The sequence below is a fragment of the Mirounga leonina genome, unplaced genomic scaffold (genome assembly GCF_011800145.1).
Source record: "Mirounga leonina isolate KUSES-001 unplaced genomic scaffold, KU_Mleo_1.0 Mir_174, whole genome shotgun sequence".
Classification (NCBI taxonomy): domain Eukaryota; kingdom Metazoa; phylum Chordata; class Mammalia; order Carnivora; family Phocidae; genus Mirounga; species Mirounga leonina.
Genome location: NW_023270451.1, coordinates 5,502,123 through 5,523,314, shown reverse-complemented (window position 1 = coordinate 5,523,314; position 21,192 = coordinate 5,502,123). Strand labels below are relative to the sequence as shown.

The 21,192-nt window shown below is 42.2% G+C and overlaps 1 protein-coding gene across 5 annotated transcripts in view; it reads right to left on the bottom strand.

Moving 5' to 3' along the window:
* Positions 1 to 1,199: 1,199 nt before the first annotated feature.
* SLC26A5 (solute carrier family 26 member 5) overlaps positions 1,200 to 21,192 on the bottom strand; it is a 54,882-nt gene continuing 34,889 nt past the window's right edge. For 3 of the 5 annotated variants that reach the window (XM_035020406.1, XM_035020404.1, XM_035020407.1), the window contains 13 exons: positions 19,096 to 19,248; positions 17,539 to 17,621; positions 12,734 to 12,881; positions 11,397 to 11,510; positions 10,502 to 10,579; positions 9,703 to 9,798; positions 9,377 to 9,483; positions 8,214 to 8,283; positions 6,221 to 6,313; positions 5,229 to 5,336; positions 4,146 to 4,346; positions 3,280 to 3,334; positions 1,200 to 1,681 (listed from right to left, as the gene is read on the bottom strand). In XM_035020406.1, the coding sequence (XP_034876297.1) occupies positions 1,497 to 1,681; positions 3,280 to 3,334; positions 4,146 to 4,346; positions 5,229 to 5,336; positions 6,221 to 6,313; positions 8,214 to 8,283; positions 9,377 to 9,483; positions 9,703 to 9,798; positions 10,502 to 10,579; positions 11,397 to 11,510; positions 12,734 to 12,881; positions 17,539 to 17,621; positions 19,096 to 19,248 (1,491 nt within the window). In that variant the 3' untranslated portion in view covers positions 1,200 to 1,496. Of the gene's footprint in view, positions 1,682 to 3,279; positions 3,335 to 4,145; positions 4,347 to 5,228; positions 5,337 to 6,220; positions 6,314 to 6,583; positions 6,695 to 8,213; positions 8,284 to 9,376; positions 9,484 to 9,702; positions 9,799 to 10,501; positions 10,580 to 11,396; positions 11,511 to 12,733; positions 12,882 to 17,538; positions 17,622 to 19,095; positions 19,249 to 21,192 lie in introns of those variants that run through there. The other 2 variants (XM_035020408.1, XM_035020409.1) reach the window with 2 other exon arrangements.

The following is a 21,192-nucleotide window of genomic DNA, read 5'->3' as shown; positions in this document are numbered from 1 at the left end:
GTTTGCTCCTTCTGTTAGATAACTCTGATTACAAAAATCCTGTAAATCAAGTACAAGAACAAGGAGCCACTACCCACCTGGGGACAGCATATCTGATTTGTAGGGAAAGTATTTAAAGGAAATAACTTCTTAAATGCTCAGCTTATAAAGGTAATACTAAAGAGTAACAGAAATGTCACTGCACAAAAAATGAACTATTGGGACTTCATCAAGATAAAAAGCTTCTGCACAGCAAAGGAAATAGTCAACAAAACTAAAAGGCAACCTATGGAATGGGAGAAGATATTTGCAAATGACATAACAGATAAAGGGTTGGTATCTAAGATCAATAAAGAACTTACCAAACTCAACACCCAAAAAACAAATAATCCAGTCAAGAAATGGGCAGAAGACATGAACAGACACTTCTCCAAAGAAGACATACAAATGGCCAACAGACACATGAAAAAATGCTCCACATCACTTGTCATCAGGGAAATACAAATCAAAACCACAATGAGATACCACCTCACACCAGTCAGAATGGCTAAAATGAACAAGACAAGGAACAACAAATGTTGGCGAGGATGTAGAGAAAGGGGAACCCTCCTACACTGTTGGTGGGAATGCAAGCTGGTACAGCCACTCTGGAAAACAGTATGGAGGTTCTTCAAAACGTTAAAAATAGAGCTACCTTATGACCCGGGAATTGCACTACTGGGTATTTATCCCAAAGACACAGATGTAGTAAAAAGAAAGGGCACGTGCACCCAATGTTCATAGCAGCAATGTCCACAATAGCTGAAGGAGCTGAGATGCCCTTCAACAGCTGAATGGATAAAGAAGATGTGGTTCATATATACAGTGGAATATTACTCAGCCATCAGAAAGGATGAATACCCACTATTTACATCGACATGGATGGAACTGGAGGGTATTATGCTAAGTGAAATAAGTCAAGCAGAGAAAGATAATTATCATATGGTTGCACTCATATGTGGAACATAAGAAATAGCGCGGAGGACCACAGGGGAAGGGAGGGAAAACTAAATGGGAAGAAATCAGAGAGGGAGACAAACCACGACAGACTCTTAACTCTGGGGAAACAAGCTGAGGGTTGCAGAAGGTGAGGGGGGGGATGGGGTAACTGGGTGATGGGCATTAAGGAGGGCACGTAATGTGATAAGCACTGTGCGTAATACACAACTAATGAATCATTGAACACTACATCAAAAACGAATGATGTACTATATGTTGGCTAATTGAATTTAAATTTAAAAAAATGTCACTGCACAAGAAATGCAGGCAAGAGGACGACAGTCTATCTTTGAAATATTCAATTAAAAAAAACAACACAAGTAAGATACATCTTGCTATGTGTCATTCACTCTCCAAATCAAGCCTTGACTACTAGTATTGACCCTTAGGGAAAAAAAATCTAGTGTCTAGTACTTAAACTGCGTAACAGTGACTGATTTCACGAGAGGTGCATACCCCATCCCGGCTGAGTTCTTCATCTATGCTTCTGGAGTGGCGTTGGGCTCTGAGTCCTCCTGGGGAGGGAGGGCCGAGGCGTCTTGCCCAGCAAGTGCTTCCCGAAGCTGGCTGCCTAACACTGCGTCGTGAATGCTGTGGAACAGCAGCTCCTTCCAGGCAGGGTTTTCAAAAAATCGATTTTGAGTGAGGTCATTTACAACTTGTGCTACAAAAGAAGAAAGGAAAATCAGTCCACACTCTGGGTATCAGTCTTGAACGTTAGAAAAATTAGCACTCTTATATAGCTTAAATATTATAATGACAGAGTAAAAAGTGTCACTCCAATCCCGTCCCCACAATGTCACACCCCAGTAGTAGCAGGAAACTATTTTCTGTTTTTTTTTTTTTAATTTCAATTTTTAAATTCAAGTTTTTGTTTAAATTCTAGGTCACATATATGGTAAAACTGGTTTCAGGAGTAGAATGTAGTGATTCATCACTTACATAGAACACCCAGTGCTCATCCCAACAAGTGCCCTCCTTAATGCCCATCACCCAATTACCCCATCCCCCCATTAAGAGTCTTATGGTTTGCCTTTCTCCTTTTCTCTTTTTTATTTTTCCTTCTCTTCCCCTATGTTTTATTTCTTAAATTCCACATGAAATCATGTGGTATTTGTCTTTCTCTGACTTATTTCACTCGGCATAATACTCTCTAGTTCCATCCACATCATTGCAGACGGCAAGTTTTCATTCTTTTTGATGGCTGAGTAATATTCCAGTGAGTGTGTGTGTGAGTGTAGTATATATCAGTATCTCTCTCACACACACACACATACACACACACATCACATTTTCTTTATCCAGGAAATTATTTTCTTGCATATTCTTTCAGTATTTCTTTAGGGAAATATAAGTAAATACAAATACATATTCTTATTTTTCCCTTTTTTCTTACCCAAAAGTATCTCTTTAGCACGGTATATATATATATATATATATATATCTGTATTACTCTGGATTTTGTTTGTACTTAATTTTTTTTTTTTTTACCACTACATGATATTCTATTGTGTGGATGTACCCAATTTATTTAACTGGTCCCTTTTCTTTGACATTTTTTCCAGTCTTTTGTTTTATAGACAGTAACCAGTTTCTGCAACTGCTTATAGATGGTTAACCACGTACACGTGTCATTTTGAGTATGTGCAGCACGTTGCTGGACTTGCTGGGTTAAAGGGTAGAGTGCATTTGTAATTGGGAACGATAACGCCGCTCTGCCCTCCACTGAGGCTGTTCCGTTTTGCACTCCCACCCGCAATGTCGGAGAGTCCCTGTGCTCCCACAGTGTGCCTACGGAGCATGCTGTCAGATATTTCTCCTTTTTGCCATCCTGGCAGGTGAAAAGCGATCAGGCACTGTTTCAACCAAAATTTATTATAAAGCAAAAATAGCAGGTGTTGTCATGGAAAAACCTAAATGATTGTATAGAACTATGATTAGGGCTGCCATTAAATAATTACTAAAAAATGTACCAGCTCAGGACAATGGTTTATAAGCTCCTTCCCTCCAAGTCCAGGTCAGGAGGCCTGCCAAAATAGCCCAGGGACAGGGGTGCCTGTGAGTGACTAATTTCAAAGCTAGCTTCAGAGTGATTTTCAGAAGAATAATTTTCATTTTTACCCTTCCCTCCCTGAATAATTTTCCTTGCTGCCAGAAACTAAAATTAAGGGAAAATATTTCCAAACTTTTAAAAAGTTATTAAAAAAGAGAGAAACGAAACCAAAATGTTAAAACTTCTCCCCATTCTAGAAGTGTACTCACCGCTGCATCCTGCTAAATACACATAAATACCGACATCTCCATATTCTTTTACAATCTGTAATAATGTTGAAATAAAGTTTAGTTTCTCTCGACTCTGGGCCCAAAGCAAGTCTCTTTCTACCAGTATATATTTAGTGACACAAGAGGCTAGTGCATTCACCTGAGCTACTTCTCTTCAATAATTACGTATTTTGAGCTAATCGCTTAAAACTAATTTGTATTTCTCTTAATTTTTAATAATTTTTAAAAAGATTTTATTTATTTGAGAGAGAGAATGAGAGAGGGAGAGAGCACATGAGAGGGGGGAGGGTCAGAGGGAGAAGCAGGCTCCTCGCCAAGCAGGGAGCCCAATGCGGGACTCGATCCAGGGACTCCAGGATCATGACCTGAGCTGAAGGCAGTCGCCCAACCAACTGAGCCACCCAGGCGCCCTCTCTTAATTTTTATATGGACAGTGATAATGAGGCCATCAAAGAATTCTTGTTGAATTTTGGGTTATGGTACTGATTGGTAAAAGAATCTTCTCCTTGTAGAGCTATACCCTGAAATATTCACAAAGAGGCAATGGCTGGGGTGTGCTTCCGGGTCAGAGAAGGGGACGGCGGGAAGGGGGGCGGTGGATGACACAGGACTGCCCACAGGCTGATGAGCTGTTGCAGTGGGGCGGTGCTTACACAGGGATTCATTACACTGTGCTCTTTACTCTGGTACGCTTTTGAAATTTTCCACAATCAAAAGTTGAAAAAAAAAACAAAACCCACCAAAAACAAAGAAGAATTTTAAGAGTTGAAAAGGGGACCCTAGTTCAACTCTCTGATTTTACTGATGGCACAGATCTACGAAATGACTCATAAGATGATGCTTACCCCAGCCAGGGTTTTCACGCCAACAGAGTCAATAAAGTTGACTTGCGTAAAATCCAGAATGACGGTGTGGATGTTATCCCCCGGGGGCATAAATCTTTGCAGTTCCTCAGGGAATGTGCTCTTGATGACTATCGGGGGATATTTTACTTCATCATCCTCTTCTTCAGGCTTCGTGGCATCTTCTCCATCTACTTCTGCATCCTGTCAATGGGTAAACCAAACCAGAAGCCTATGAACAGCGCATGTGTTGGTTCTGAGAAAGCTTTCTTTCTTAAAGATTTTATTTATTTATTTGAGAGAGAGTATGAGAGAGAGAGAGAGAGCATGAGCAGGGGGAGGGTCAGAGGGAGCAGCAGGCTCCCTGCTGAGCAGGGAGCCCAACACAGGGCTCAATCCCAGGATCCTGGCATCATGACTTGAGCGGAAGGCAGATGCTTAACCCACTGAGCTACCCAGGCACCCCTGAGAAAGATTTATAAGGGAAAATTAGTTCCCATACTCTCAAATTACTGACTCCACCAGACCTCTTCTAAAATATCTGCCATACCCCACCTTGTAATGTGACAGAAAAAAGATGTGTACATAATACTCAGTTTTAGCTCAGTTTCTTTTCTTCTTCCTCTTGTTTTTGTCTAATAAAATCCACTCTCCTTAGTCATCATATCCAATTTCTCCTCACTTCTAAAACAGTTCTGTTAACTTCAGCACGGCCACAAGTTACCATAAGCTTGAACAGCAAAATCCAGCCTGAGGTTTTTTTGTTTTGTTTTGTTTTTTACTATCAGCTGAATGAATCTATGACAAAGTACCCATGGTACATGGTACAATTTATTAAGGTACGACTGTGTGATCTTTATTTTTTTTTAAACAATGTTTTCTAGGGCTCATATCCCTAATTTTTTCAGAAGCATTCTCATAACTGACCTTATCATGTATCTTTAATATATAAAGGATACTTCGACTGTTTCTAAGCTTTCCTATTTTAGCGGCTTCCTGCTGTGTTAAGACTTCACTCATGAATGAAGGTGGGGGGCGGTGCAGATCAAGTAGAGAAGGGAAAGCTACAGTGAAGAGACCACTCACCACTTTGACAACGGTTGCGTTGGCCACATTTGCATTTCCAACTTCCTTAGCATACTTCTTCATGGCCTTTCTTCTTGCTCCCATTATGAGTGCTGGGTTCACTCCAGTCTTTACAGAAGAGCAATACACGCAAAATCACTTCTTGGCACCCAGAAACCCACCCAAATGCAATAAATCTTCAAATCTCCCCCACTGGACTGTTTTCAATGCCAAGTTATCACCCCACCTCTTGCTCTACCTTTCCCTCAGGCACCCTGAGCTGAGTTACTCCCTCATTAAAGGAACATGAGTAACTCTCCTTATTCTTTTTTTTTTTTTTTTTAAAGATTTTATTTATTTATTTGAGAGAGAGAATGAGATAGAGAGAGCATGAGAGGGGGGAGGGTCAGAGGGAGAAGCAGACTCCCCGCTGAGCAGGGAGCCCGATGCGGGACTCGATCCCGGGACTCCAGGATCATGACCTGAGCCGAAGGCAGTCGCCCAACCAACTGAGCCACCCAGGCGCCCTCTCCTTATTCTTATGGGCATTCAGCAGGATGCAGCAGTGAATACACTAAAGTATCAAAGAGAATTTTTAAAGGAGTATTTTTCAAATGTACTCTCAGATTCTTATATTTAGGAGACTCTGTGGGTTGACTGGCAGGTTTTCTTATAAACTGGGTGGTGTGGGGTCCAGTTTTAATCACGACCAAAGCAACCCACATGATCCGAAGAGTGAGACACCTAAAATTATTTTTTCACTCTTTTTCTTAAAAATTTTTTGAAAAGGTAATATGTGCACGTGATAAAAGAGAACGACTAGTGGTGTTAGTGGTGTTGGTTGCACAACAACGTGAATGTTACTTCATTCCATCTGCTGAATGGTGAATTTTACGTATTTTACCAAGGGGGAGAGGATGAAATAGTATAAAAGGTATATCAAGACATTTAAGTGTCCCTCACATTCCTGTCAATCCACAGGTCCCCTCAAAAATCATTTTCTTGTGACTCACCTTTCTTTTCAAAGCACTGCTGTACAAGTCGCTATTTGCATAATAAATTGGGGCATTTATTTGGAATATTTTTATTCCAGGAATTTCTTTCACCTGAAAAATAAAATGTTAGTGAATTTAACACATGGAAATATTTCAGAGTCGAAACTGCACCCACCTCCCTCCTCAAACCTGAAAATCAATGCATAAGTCACTAAAGGCCCTATTATGGTGTTTAGATAAAATTCTGTCACTCTAGCCTACTGGTGCCCTGGAGGAAGGAGGTCTGAGAAGAAAGCATTTAATATGCACATCTTCACATTTCTTTTAAGAGTCTTTGTTTCATAGTCACCATAAAACACAAAGAAGGAACCGAAAACTTACAAACAGATAAGAAAACGGATAGGGAGGGGAGGCTGCCCCTCAGACCATGAAGAACAGGCAGATGGAGTGAAGAGAGGTTATGTTGGTTGGTTCCTGGAATGCAGGCAGGAGCTGAAACAGACCCAAGTTCCACAGAGTGAATGTTTTACCCAGAAGCCCCAAGGAACTTTAGAATACAGTTTGGAAGTGACAAATCCAGCACATAATTCTTTAGAAGGAGGAAAAATGAACAATCCTAATACCAGTCTCATTTCCCAGTACTTATAGTAAATCTGAGAATTTCTTCCCAAACATAAAGCAAATCAAAGAGACTAAGCTAATTTTTTTTTTTTTTTTTGAGAAAAATTCTTGTGTGTGTGTGTGTGTTCCAATAAAACTTTATTTAGGGGGGCACCCAGGTGGCTCAGTCAGTTAAGTGTCTGACTCCTTTTTTTTTTAATTACCATATAATGTATTATTTGTTTCAGGGGTACAGGTCTGTGATTCATCAGTCTTACAAGACGAAGCTAATTTTTTTTAATTTTTTTATTCTTATGTTAATCCCCATACATTACATCATTAGTTTTAGATGTAGTGTCCATGATTCATTGTGCATAAACCCAGTGCTCCATGCAGAATGTGCCCTCCTCAATACCCATCACCAGGCTAACCCATCCTCCCACCCCCCTCCCCTCTAGAACCCTCAGTTTGTTTTTCAGAGCCCATCGTCTCTCATGGTTCGTCTACCCCTCCGATTTCCCCCGCTTCACTCTTCCCCTCCTGCTACCTTCTTCTTCTTCTTCTTTTTTTTTTTTTCTTAACATATATTGCATTACTTGTTTCAGAGGTACAGATCTGAGATTCAACAGTCTCGCACAATTCACAGCACTCACCAGAGCACATACCCTCCCCAGTGTCTATTACCCAGTCACCCCCTCCCTCCCACCCCACCCCCCGCTCCAGCAACCCTCAGTTTGTTTCCTGCGATTAAGAATTCCTCATATTAGTGAGGTCATATGATACATAAGACAAAGCTAATTTTAAAAGGTTTTGTACACATGGTCCCAGATGCCCCCTCAGGATATTCAAAATCAAGGGAATTTGAAGGCATAAAATCATGCACGTATAAACTATCCTCTCAGTTTCAGTATTTGGTAAATATATACTTTAATTCCAGGAATATCTATTTATCCCTATTGAAGAAAGAGGAAAAATAAATATTAGGAGGTTGAGTGATTAATGTAGAGTATAAACTCTAAAACTGAATCCAGACAGTTAATTCCAGTTCAGGCTTTTCATTCTGACTGCAACACCTCCCTCCTTTTCAGCCCCACTTTTTGTCCTGTGTAAAAAATTTAGTCAGCCTATCCCATGATATGCTTACAACCATTTATTATTTATTTATTTTTAAAAGATTTTATTTGATAGAGACACAGCAAGAGAGGGAACACAAGCAGGGGGAGAGGGAGAAGCAGGCTTCCCGCCCAGCAGGGAGCCTGATGCGGGGCTCCATCCCAGGACCCTGGGACTATGACCTGAGCCGAAGGCAGACGCTTAATGACTGAGCCACCCAGGCACCCCTATTTTTTTATTTTTTAAAAGATTTTATTTATTTGGCTTGCCACCATTTAAAATGAGAAAAAAGTCCTACCTCTTCATACGCGTCTGTATCAATATACACATCTGTGTCGGGAAGCTGCCCAAGGACTTTGTAGCTGGGACTAAAGACAGAGGGACAGGGTGTTAAAATACCATTGTTTTGAGGCCCAGTATGTGATTTAAACAGGAGGTTTTGCGTGTTTACATGTCACGTATGGACTTGCTAGTGAACTCAGGAATACGTGATCCTTATATGGAACATTTGCAGAGGGCTTCACATGGATCACATTCCCAGGGCCATTCCTGGCACGTGCCCACACCCTGTCCCAAACATACACGACACACACATCCACATACTCTTCATGCATGCACACATGCACACACACACACACACACCTCTCTCACACACATGCACACCACACAATCTAGTGAGGACAAAAGACTCAGGCATTTAAAAATAGGGGCAAAAGTGAACGTTGCGGAGTTCAAGCCATGCCAAGGAATGTGTAACTCAAATTCTCATCCACTCAATAGAACTGTCTTCCTACTCTTATTCAAAAGTAGGGGAGGAGATTTTCTTTTGGTTTCTAATAAGAGGCTCTGACTCCTGGGGGTGGTAGTCAGCTGAAGGTGTGGGAAGAAAACAAAAAAAACTCTTATTAGCATAGAAGTTTTCTTAAGTTTGGTTTGAATAGATTTTAAACATTATTTTTGGAGAGCCCGCCTCTTTTTATAGGACAGTCTGGCTCAAACTGAATCCTGTAATGACAGATACTAGTGCTTGAGCACCTCATATTACCTTATTATATCCTACACACGAGGCTTCTTTATGCTGTTGTGTGGATGAGAAATTGAGGCCTAGTGGAGTGAGTTGTTCAATGTCAGAGGGATCAGCAAAGCCAGAATACGGCTCAAGGTCTTTGATTTGACATTCCATGGACTTGCTACAATGCCCTGGTGCTTCCTAGCAGGTATGCACCAGTGCTTTGTGAATTAGAATATATGATATGAACATTAGCTGTTTTTCTGGGTGGACTCCCTCAACAAGCTTTCAGAGAATACACACTATATGCCCGGCGTTGGACTCTGGGAATATCGCCTTCCCAATCAAGATGCTCACAATCCAGTGGTGTCTGTCGACAAATACAATATATTTAAAGTCAACACTGCAATTTCAGGCAGGACAATCACACCCATCCCAATCTGTACACTCACCTCTGTGTTCTGTAAATCACAGTTAGCAGAGCGATGATCACAGCTGTAATCAAACCATAGTCCAATCCCAGGAACAGGGAGGAAACAAAAGTGGTAAGCCAGATGGTCTACAAGAAAGACAGAAAGCTTTACGTAGAATCATGCTAGAAATTTCCTAAGAGTCTGTCTGACACACACACACACACACACACACGGTACCTAACCTTGCCTGACTAGATACTACATATAACAAACGACTGCACTAACTTATCTTTCTCACATTTTTACCAGCACTCATCCATGTGTCGCAATGACATATCAACCTAACAGTCATCTTTGTTACTTACCAGTTCTATTTTGCTTGTTCTCCAGAAAAAGGGGAGATCCGAGAACTGCATAAACATTCCTTTCAGGTTGACGATCACAATGGCCGACAGCACAGCCTGAAACAGAGCACATCACGCATGCGTCTCCTCTTGTGGACAGAGAGCCCCCTTTGCTGGCTCCTCACTGTCCTCTGCTGCGCTCCCCACGTCCTCTCCCCACTCACTTCCCACGCAGCCGTGATGGTGCATGTGGAGCCATGTTCATGTTTATGAACACCTGGATTTTCAGGACTCGGTTAGCTAAAATGGGCCTTGGAAAACCAGGCTTATACCCTAGCAGCAAACCTGCATGGTGGTCAAGAGGTTCAGAATTAAACTTGGTACTCAAGGAATTATTTCACCCATGGTCTTCCTACACTATGATTTCCCCTCCTCTATACTGTCCCTGATCTCTACTACATTAAATAGATGGGCAAACATATGTCTTCGGAGTGAAGGCCATCTCAGATTTTTAATGGAAGTACAAGGTCATAGAAGATCAAAGAGAGAAGGGACCTTGGAGATTAATCAGTCCAAACCCCCACTTTGCAGATAAGGAAACAGAGACCCAGAGATGTTGAGATGGCTTTCCCAAGGTCCCAGATTGTGGGGCAGGACTGTAGATTGTCGAGTGGGATCTTGGTCCCAGCCTTGGCCCTTTCCTATACTGCTCTGATAGCGTTACAGTAAAAACCCATGAGATGGCCACAAAAATATAAACAAACAAAAGAGCAAAATCTCTACACATGGAAGCACCTCACACCAAGTCCAAACTACACACCTGGGGTAATGATTCAAAGAGGAATCCGGTGGCTAATATGACCAGCAGAATCATTAGCGAGGCCAAACAACCTGCAAGCTGAATGAGAGACGACACACAGAAGGGGCTTTTAGAAGACACGAGTAAGAGGCGGAGCAGAGGGTGATCTTAGTCTTTTGTTAATTACTGCGGAAAGGTCAAGAAAATAGGGATTCAAACAAGTCATCAATACCATTACATAAACCTATAACTCCTTCCCATTCCCCTTTCTGAAGTTTTGGTTTCTCTTATAGCTTTTAAATAGAGGCTGAAATGATGAAAAACTCTGACCGAAATGCCCTTGTCAGGGGTGAGGGAAAGGAGATAATGACCCAAGACCCACAAGGGCCAGCAGAGTCAAATGAGACTCTGTTGTCCAATGCAGTGGCCCTAGCCACATGCAGCTATTAAATTTTTAAAATTAAAATTAAATACAACTAAAAATTCAGGTCTTGGTTGCATTTCCCACATTTCAAGTGCTCAAGGGCCACATGTGTCTAATGATTGTCATACTGGATGATGCAAAATAGTGAACATTTCCAACACTGCAGAAAGTTCTACTGGATGGTGCTGGCATCCGGACCATCCATACCCAGCCTTAGGCTTTCATGGCAACATCCTATGTCTGAACTCTGAGGTTTACTGGTAGCAGGGAGTGTTGTGTTATTTTCTATTTAACTGGAGAATATGCCTCTTTCCTATAGATTCAGTTCCTGTGAATCGCTTCAACCATTCATACCTTTCTCTGATTCACTACACATCTCCCTGGAGCATCAATCTTCAGACAGAGCAGCTTTGTTTGGGTTCAGAATAGAATCAGGGGATTAAAATTTACTACCCCAAATCACCGGTCCTCAGAGGCCAGTTGTATACACACCTGTGTCTTCCCTCCAGTTCCCTCCTGAACAAGGCTTCGAGACAAGGAGCATGAGATGGAGAAAGTCTGGAAGAGTGAGCCAATGGAATTGCACAGTCCCAGGGCAATGAGCTCCTTTTCCATGTGGACACAAAGCACACGAGAAGTCAGTCATTCTTCAGGAAATAAGGCACGATGGCCCATTTAAGATACATTTTCAGCAGGACAGGCTGTCTCTTCATTCTCTTTCCAGATACAAGAGTTTGTTTAGCATGAGTTTAAAATAGGGATTCTTGAATAAGATGGGAGAAAAACACTTAGAGCTTTTGTTCTCTCAGAGATAAAAGCTGCACTCACTACCTAGGCCCCACTTTCCCAAACCCACTCTTTTACACAAATGTTTTTTTTTTTTTTTAAAGAAAACTGCAGCAAAAAGGGACAAAATATTTATGTTATGAGTAAGTTATTGGTGTATAGAACTGTTGGCATCTTCTAAATGCCTGGACTGTTGCTCTTCAGTGAGTGCATGCCAGTGTCCTCCTGGGACCAGTGAGTGAGTGAGTCCTGCTCTCAGGGCTACTTCCGGTCTTCCTGGTTGGATCACTGTCTTGTGGGAATGTGGAGCATTTAATCTTCTCTTAGAAATACACAGTGTTTTAAAGTAGACATTGTCATGCCAAAATTATGACTCATTATATTCAGATTAAATAACTTATCTATAGATAGGTTATAAAAGGAGGTGGTGGGGCACCTAGGGGGGCTCAGTCAGTTATGCAGCTGACTCTTGATTTTGGCTCAGGTCATCTTGATCTCCGGGTTGTGATATTGAGCCCCACGTTGGGCTCCATGCTGGGCGTGGAGCCTGCTTAAAAGTCTCTCTCTCCCTCTCCTTTTGCCCCTCCCCCCATCCTTTTCAAAAAATTTTTAAAAAGTGGTGGCAAAGAATATAATGTGGAGTTTGAGTGATGAATCACATGTCCAAGTTTAATGAGCAAAGAAAAGTCTTCACAGAAATGGTTCTAGAAAAACATTTGCTTCTCAGGCTGTGAGCCTAAAAAATAGGGATAACATCTGTTGGAGTATAGCAAACTGAAAGCCTCACATCCAAGGTTACCTCTTCCTAGCAGGAACCCCACCCATGACATGAGGTAGAACTGTATCTCAGTGCTCTGATGATCTAATGCACATAAATAATGAAAAAATTGTAGTGTTGAATAAATACATGTTTCCAGTACCCCCAATATCAAAATAGAAGTTTTTCTAACGAGATAGAGAAATCTAAATCATTTGCCTTCCATAGCACAGCAGGATGATTATACCATAATGAAATATCTGCAGGGAATGAATGGTTTTTTTACCTGATTACCATCAACCTGGTAGCCATGTTTATTTGCCAAGGTCTTGGCCATTGAGATGGTCACTGAAAATCCAACAATGGCTATGGCGATGGCATCCACGTACACAAGGTGGAAGAGGCTGGTGTCCGGGTTGGCTGGAGGCAGCAGCCTGAAAAGTCAAGCTGACTTTAACCCAAGTGTTGTGGCCACTGGGAAAAAACATGCAACTAGACAGGGGCATTTCAGAAGAGCATCACCTGCAAATGAGGTGATCAATGCTTGGATACTTATTTACTCTGGTTTGGCAAAAAGGACTGAATACCTTCTTTGACACAGAGAGATTCTTTTTAGGGCCCAACCCTAGAGTACTGGCTTTCTACCCAAATGGGTTATCAGCAGATATCAGATGCCATTTTATTTAGAAAAGGAGTAACCTCATACCTCATGACACCCTGTATGGCATGTGTAAGTAAGACACAGAACAGGAAGAAGAGAGGGTCAGCAAAGTGCTCAGATGGCACAAGACATTTGAACCAAAGTCTGAGGGCAAGGAGGGTGTTAACAAGGGCTGTCTTAGAGGAGAACTACTGTCCAGACTACTCCCCTTTGTTATTTCAAGTAAGGTCTCTGCTTCCCAGGACCCCTTTAGGTGAGTTTCTAACATGGGGAAGGAGCAACAGAAAATTATACTCTTTGGGTCTTACCTGGTAGCCCTGGGAATCTGAAGGGACCAATGGGGAACCCAGTTTTTGTGGTCCATTCTTATAGTTTGGAACCCTTGTCCTAAAGGAACAGAATAGGGATTCCCTAGAATGGTACGGGGTAAGGGGCACTAGAGGTTTTCAAAGGCACCTGATTCAATTCAAGGCATTGGGCTAAATAATAACAACAATCAACTTACATACCATATTATTCTTTTTTACAATAACAACCATTTATTAGGTGCTTCCTCTGTGCCAGGTTCTGTGCTTATTTATCTCTGACAGCCCTGGGAGCTGGGTACCACTATATGCCCCAGTTTACAGATGAGGAAAATGAGGGATAGTGAGACTAAGCAACTTGTCCAAGGTCCGATGGCTCATGTACAAATGGCCACCAGTACAACAAAAACCATGAAGAACCTGCCTCCCTGTGCCTATTTCTCTGACTGTGTCATATCACAGTGACAAAGGGGATGTTTCAAGTTCAGGGGTAAGGGAAAGAGAAGGGGAGAAGGAAAAAAAATCCAAACATTAAGCCTACATTTCGTGCCATATGCTTGCCATACATCATCTCATCTGTCCTCACAGCAATCCTCTTAGCTAGGTGCTATTATTATCTTAATTTATAGGTGAAAAAACGTATCCTTGAAGATGTTACGTTATTTGCCCAAGATGGAGCAAGGAGTCAAGCCCAAGAGGTCTGCCTGCAAAACTTACGGTCTTTCCCTTGCACTTTGCTGCAGAAGCATTAGCCAGGAGGGAAGCCCGAGCAACAGATTTGGGAGCGCAGAAGAATAGGAGAAAAGAATGTATTTTGGAATGAGTTAAGGAAAGTAGACCAAGAAACAGCATATACTGCCATGACTGGGACCTTTAAGAGTCAACACACGGTCCTGTGTGTGTATTTGTGTGTGTGGATAGGTAAGTGCGGTAGTTTGCGTTCAAATATGGCCGCCAACAGTTCCTCCCATCCTTATCTGGGCTGCTCCTCCCATGTAGCGGGGGGGCGGGGGGGGGGGATCTGTGTCTCCTCCGGTGAATCTGGGCTGGTCTTGTGATTTGCTTTAGCCAACTGAATGCGGGGCGGGTGATGCTGGATGAGCCCTTTTGGCAGCCCGGCACTTCCTGCTTTTCTGTCTTGTTTCCCTGAGCCACCACATAAAAGGGTCTGGCTATCCTGCTGGAGTCACCCTGCGGGAGAAGATGCTTGCCAGCCCTCCTCCTTCCAGCCCTCCACCTGACAGATCGGACAGGGGAGTGAAGCTCACCAGGCACACCTTCAGACATCGGCAGCTGCCTGAGAGACCCCAAGTGACAGCAGGAGACCACCCAGCTCCCTACCTAGATTGTGCATTGTGAGCAAACAAACTGATTATGTTTTAAGACATTGTTTTGGAGCTGTTATTCAGCAGCAAGACTCATAGATAAATAGTATGATTATATATAGGTAGGGTAGTTTTATTTAAGCATTATTAAAGCATTATTTCTTTCCTGCTTGGTTTGGGGCAGAGTTCCAGAAAGGGTAGTCAAGTTATAGAAAGGTAAAACTTTTTTAAAAAAAATTTTTATTGTTATGTTAATCACCATACATTACATCATTAGTTTTTGATGTAGTGTTCCATGATTCATTGTTAGTGAAAAAAAAAATTTTTTTTTTAAAGTATGACTCTCATACATGGAGGAAAAGCAACATATTTGGGTACAATGCAATAGGGAAAGGGAGGTATTGGGTAGAAACTGTGGTGAATTGTATGTGAATTTTTAAAAAGGAGAAATCTAAGCATAAGAATTCACATTTAATCAAATTATTTGTGATTATTGACTAGAACTGTATATTGGATCTAGTCAAAGACGAAGGCTTAGCACATGACTAATTGTTAGAGACCCACGTGTGAGGTAACGGAAACGGCTAACAACTGAGCATTGGAAGACTGTATTCTGGGTCCAGGCTGGGATTCACTGGTGAGCCACTAAACCTCATCCACGTCTCTCCAATGTCGCCTTCTCTGATAGCCTACCTAACACAGCAATCCCAGCCCCTCCCTATCCCTTACCTGGCCTCCCTCTTCTTCATAGCACTTCTCACTGTTCATTCTCCCCGGTCCCTTCCCCCCACTGGAGAACATAAGCTTCGTGAGGGCACTTTTGTGCTTGCATGGCTGCTTTTGTTTTTAACTGCTGTGTCCCTGGCACTTAACAGGCACTTAATAAACATATGCTTAAATAAATGAACTTATCGTGTCAAATGGGGAGAGCATATATGTCAATAGTGTGATTGTGAGCACCAACGGAGATGGTGGGTATAAAAGTATTTTATAAATTATAAGTCCAAATAGAAAAGCAAGTGTTACTACCGGGTTATTCCTTAACATGGAATCATAAGTAACATGTTCATGATGGCAATCCATTGCTTCCGCCTTCAACACCTGCCCTGGGGTGGGGGGTGGACGCTAGCTTCAAGAGCAACTCCTGCCCCTGTCCTTCCCCGGGAGATTCTTAGATGGGACCAGAGACAAGGCCTGATGCAGTATGCCAGGTTCATCAAGGCCCAACATCTGGGCAAACATCTGATTCTGCTCATCTGGAAAGAGAGAAGAGGATGGCAAGAGGAAGAGACAGTACAAGAGACAGAAAGACAGAGACACACAGAGAGATGCAGAGACGGCCAGAGCATGTCGGAGAGGAACAGAATGAGGTAAGAAGAGAGGCTCACAGTTATTCTAGCTCCTTCAAACATAAGGAGAATAGTAAAAAATTTTAAATGTGGGCACCTGGGTGGCTCAGTTGGTTAAGCGACTGCCTTCGGCTCAGGTCATGATCCTGGAGTCCCTGGATCGAGTCCCGCATCGGGCTCCCTGCTCGGCGGGGAGCCTGCTTCTCCCTCTAACCCTCCCCCCTCTCATGCTCTCTCTCTCTCATTCTCTCTGTCTCAAATAAATAAATAAAATCTTAAAAAAAATTTTTTTTTAAATGTAGAGTTAGGTAAAAGGGGATTGATGAAGCAAAGAAGAGATGACTCGAAACTAGAAAATCTGTTGAAATAATGAACTGTAGAACTTCCAATTCCCATGTCTTAAATGCTTCCAGGTGCACACATGAGCTCCTGTAGCTTCACAGCTGCCCTGGAGACAGGAGTCGATGATGGTACTAACCTGACAGGGGTGGAGACTGGGGCTTTAAGAGGATAAGTGACTTGCCCGAGGTCACACAGCTAGTAAGTGTCAGGCTAGATTTAGGTTATTTTGGCTCTTAATTCCTATGCACCCGAAGAGAGATTCTAAAAACCAGCAACAGGAAACAAAAGAAAACACTACATACCACCATTGGTGGGATTGTAAAATGGTGTACTCACTATGGAATATAGTATGGAAGTTCCTCAAAAAGTTAAAAATCGAACTAGCCTATGATCCAGCAATCTCACTTTTGGGTATGTATCCAAAAGAACTGCAGGCAGGGTCCTGAGGACATATTTGCACACCATGTTCATAGCAATAATATTCACAATAGCTAAGAGGTGGAAGCACCCCAAAGTTCCATTGTTGGGTGAATGGATAAACAAAATGTGGTGATATATATGTGTGTGTGTGTGTGTGTGTGTGTGTGTCTCCAGTGAAATTTCATTCAACTTTAAAAAGGAAGCACATTCTGTCACTTGCTACAACACAGATGAATTCTAAGGATATTATGCTAAATGAAATAAGCCAGTCGCAAAAAGACAAATAGAATTCCACTTATATAAGGTACCAAGAGTAGTTAAATTCATACAGAGAAAAAGAGTGGTGGTTGCCAGGGGTTGGGGGAGGGGAGCTAGAGTAGAGAATTCTTGTTTAATGGGTACAGAGTTTCAGATTTGCAAGATGAGAAAGTTCTGGGGATCTATTTCACAACAATGTGAATATACTTAACATACTGAATTGTACACTTCAAAATGGTAAATTTTCTGTTATGTGTTTTTTTACAATTTAAAAAAACCTGCTAAAACCCAAAAAAACGCAAAGCCTCAGCTATTTGATATGTAGGGGGAAAAAAAGAGATTTTGATTGTAAGAATACTAAAGCAGGAGTTACAAACAATAATAGATCTATTGATTATTGATGTTACTTAAAATAAAAACGGTTTTCCTACCCCAGAGGAAGTGTCCCGACGACATCCACATTGTAGGATTCTTGCAGGTTAAACCCAGCTGAAATGCCAGTCCCCATCACCACCTAGAACAGACCCAAATCCAAATGTGCCTTCATAGATGAAAATTCAAACGTGAGCTGCGAACGATTTGTTAGCCAAGCCACAATCTAGTCTTTCAACTTCCAGTTTTAAGAAACAGAATTATAGGGGCGCCTGGGTGGCTCAGTTGGTTAAGCAACTGCCTTCGGCTCAGGTCATGATCCTGGAGTCCCAGGATCGAGTCCCGCATCGGGCTCCCTGCTCAGCAGGGAGTCTGCTTCTCCCTCTGACCCTCATGATCTCTCTCTCTATCTCATTCTCTCTCTCAAATAATAAAAAAAAAAAAAAGAAACAGAATTATAGTTAGCCGCTAGCATTTCTAACTTCTCCTGATGGCTCTTTCCCCACAAAATTGCCTCGTGGCCTGGCGTTCTTTCCTCTTTATTTTGTTCTGTTCCCTGATGGAGGTGTTTGGCCAGCTGACTGCAAACAGGAAGAGCCCTAAGACCTTCCAGGAGAGGCCTCTGCCCTTCTCACCACGATGGCATGAACAAGGGACGCTGGAGAGGGCACTGTGAGGGTGGTGCATTGACAGTGTCATTAGAAAATGTACGTTTGGTCCCCCAGTCTTTCTGCTGACCCCTGTCCGCGTCAGCAGCACTAGCTGTGGTTAGAGGCCTCCACCGGCCCCACAGCGGTCTCCCCGCTCAGCTACACTCGGGGTCACCGAATCTGTGCGTGAGCCTCCCTGGATGGTCAGGGCACAGATTCAGCAGGTGTGTAAAGTACAGCCCTTACTGACGAGCAATGGAAAAAATAACAGAAGGAGAAGCAAGTTTCTTCATCTTGCTATCGAACTTTCTGAGTGGGTCATACCAGGGGAGAAGGAGGGCTGGCCAGGGCAGGGAGCCAGTCCTCATTGTAATGGCGGCTGCAGGAAACCAATAATAAGGTACTGTTGTTAATAAACCGTTGTGGTCATTTAAGAACGTAATAGAATATATAGTAGTTCATTGCATGTGCATTATTTTTACAATAGTTCCTAAGTTGTGAGATGTAAATACGTAGTAAGTTGTAAATATGTATTAACTACTTAATACTCTTAGGTAGTTCTTTTGGCTTAGGAGCTCCAGGAACCAAGAAAGTCTGGGAACTTTGTCTCTTGCTCTTTTCAAAATGGAAACAGCTTAATTTTTTCAGGTTATTAAAGTTGTAGGTGTTCATTATAAAACAATTAGTCAATACAAATTTTGAGGAAGAAAAATCTTCCGTAATCTCATCACTCAGAGATGATTGATATTACAATTTTTACGGATGGCCTTCACCTCGACTTTGAAAATCATCCCCGTCTACACTCTCATAGATTTCCTTTCTTTTAGCATATTTGTGAAAGTTCCCCTTAACATATTCTACTCTTCTCTTGGCAGAACTGGGAGAAAAAAGGTAGAACTCCCTGTTCCTCCCCTGTCTAAATCCCTCACCAAAATAGCCAGGCATCTGTGGCCAAAGTTGACTTACCGCAAAGAACTCTAAAGGAATGGGTGCAGGTAATTTCTCCTTAAATCTCTCATTAAACTCCTTGCCACCCAACAGCAAACCGAAAACCATCAGCCCGACGCCTAGAGAACACACGTTGAGGTTTCTAACATTCTGCAACACCGCAACTGTACTCTGTAACACAAGGAACACTGGATGTTACATCAAGCAGCGGCCCCTGGATAGACAGACACACTAGGGTGCTAATACACACCAGCCGTCCCATCGCTGCGCATTCCGAGTTAAAAGTTCTCAGACTGAACTCTCTCCCACTAATTAGGAGGCATTTTTACCCCGTCACATAACTTTATAGTTTTAATTATTATTATTATTTTTTTTAGAGAGAGCGAGCATGAATGAGTGAGCAGGGGAAGGGGAGAGGGAGAGAGAGAGAATCCCAAGCAGACTCCGCACTGCATTCGATCTCATGACGCTGAGAGCATGACCTGACCTGAAATTAGGAGTTAGACGTTTAACAGACTGAGCCACACAGGCACCCCTGTAGTGGTAATTGTTACCCAACAGTCTTATATTACAGTGTTCTTTGATTGGGTAATGGCTCAGTGTAGTATTATCCTATTCAGAAAAGTACCCCTTAAGCTGAGTTCTGAGCATGACGAAAGATTAGGGGTTGATATCAGCAAAATAATGCAAAGGTAAATACACAGAAAAGTTTTTTATGGAGGCGAAAGGGGGAGAAAGAAGTCATAGTTAGCAGATGAAAAAGGGACCAGGTACACTTCAAAGGCAAGAGAGTGCTGAAGTTTGGACAAAGCCCAGGAGAGTTAGAAAAGAAAGTCTCCAGGGCACCTGGGTGGCTCAGCCGGTTAAGCATCTGCCTTCGGCTCAGGTCATGATCTCAGGGTCCTGGGATCGAGCCCTGCATCCGGCTCCCTGCTCAGGGGGGAGTTTTTCTCCCTCTGCCCCTCCCCCGTTCGTGTTCTCACACTCGCTCGATCTCTCTCTCTCTCTCCCTCTCGCAAAAATAAATAAAATCTTTAAAAAAGAAAAAGAAAAGAAAGTCTCCTACTTTTATCCTAGGGTTGCAGCCTCAGCACCCCAAATATGGTCAGTACTCATCTGGCCCCTGGGAGAGTGGGCTACACTGAGCCCAGGCTACACACCTTGCCTGTTGATGCCTAGAGCATACTCAGGTGCTTATCTGTTCTGTTTCCTTTGTGACAAGGCACTGAGAGAAATCTCAGTGTAGGAAGCAGGTCATCGGCTACTATGGGAAACGAAGAATTTAGTTATTTAGGACATGTTCCTACAGTTTGATCCCATTCTAATCCATTGAGGACTCAATTTAAATGTCACTTCCCTATAGTGACTTTCTTAGACCCCTAATTGAAAGGTCTCCCTAGTCACCTTTCATAGCCGCCTGTACTTTCCTCCATAGCACGCAATACAGTTTGCAATTAATTATATATTTACGCAATTAATGGTTTACTGTCTTCCCACAGGACTTGGGCTCCAAGAGGCAAGGGCCGTATCTGCTCACTCACTGCTGTGCCCAGCATGTGAAATGCATACAAACACCTGCAAAGACCATCAGTCCTTCTTTCCAGGACTAGCTTTAGCAGCATCTCAGAACTTTGGATATGAAGAATTGAACTGTCATTTGATTTTAGTTATTTCATAACTTCCTCTTTATCCATGGAATATTAAGAAGTAGGTTTTTTGTTTTCCAAATGTATGGGGGTTTTAAAGCTATATTTAGTTATCGATTGCTAATTATACTGCACTGTGTGAGAAAATACTGAATTTTCAGAATCTGTGATCAGTTTCAAAACGATCAGTTCCAACACGATCAGTTCTTACCATTGTTCCCTATGTGCTTGCAAATAATTTACATTTTCTCTGAGTTGGGTGCAACGGTCGACATAGATTTTATTAGATTTGATGGGTAATCGTGTTGGTTAAATCTTTTATAGATTTACTTATTTTTTTTTTTTGCCCGCTTGAGTAAGCAGTTTTAGAGAGAGATGTGTTCTCCCGTGATACCTTTAAATTATGTTAGTTCCCAAAGAGAACACAATTTGGTCTTAAGGAAAAGCATTCTTTTCAGCCAGTTGGGGT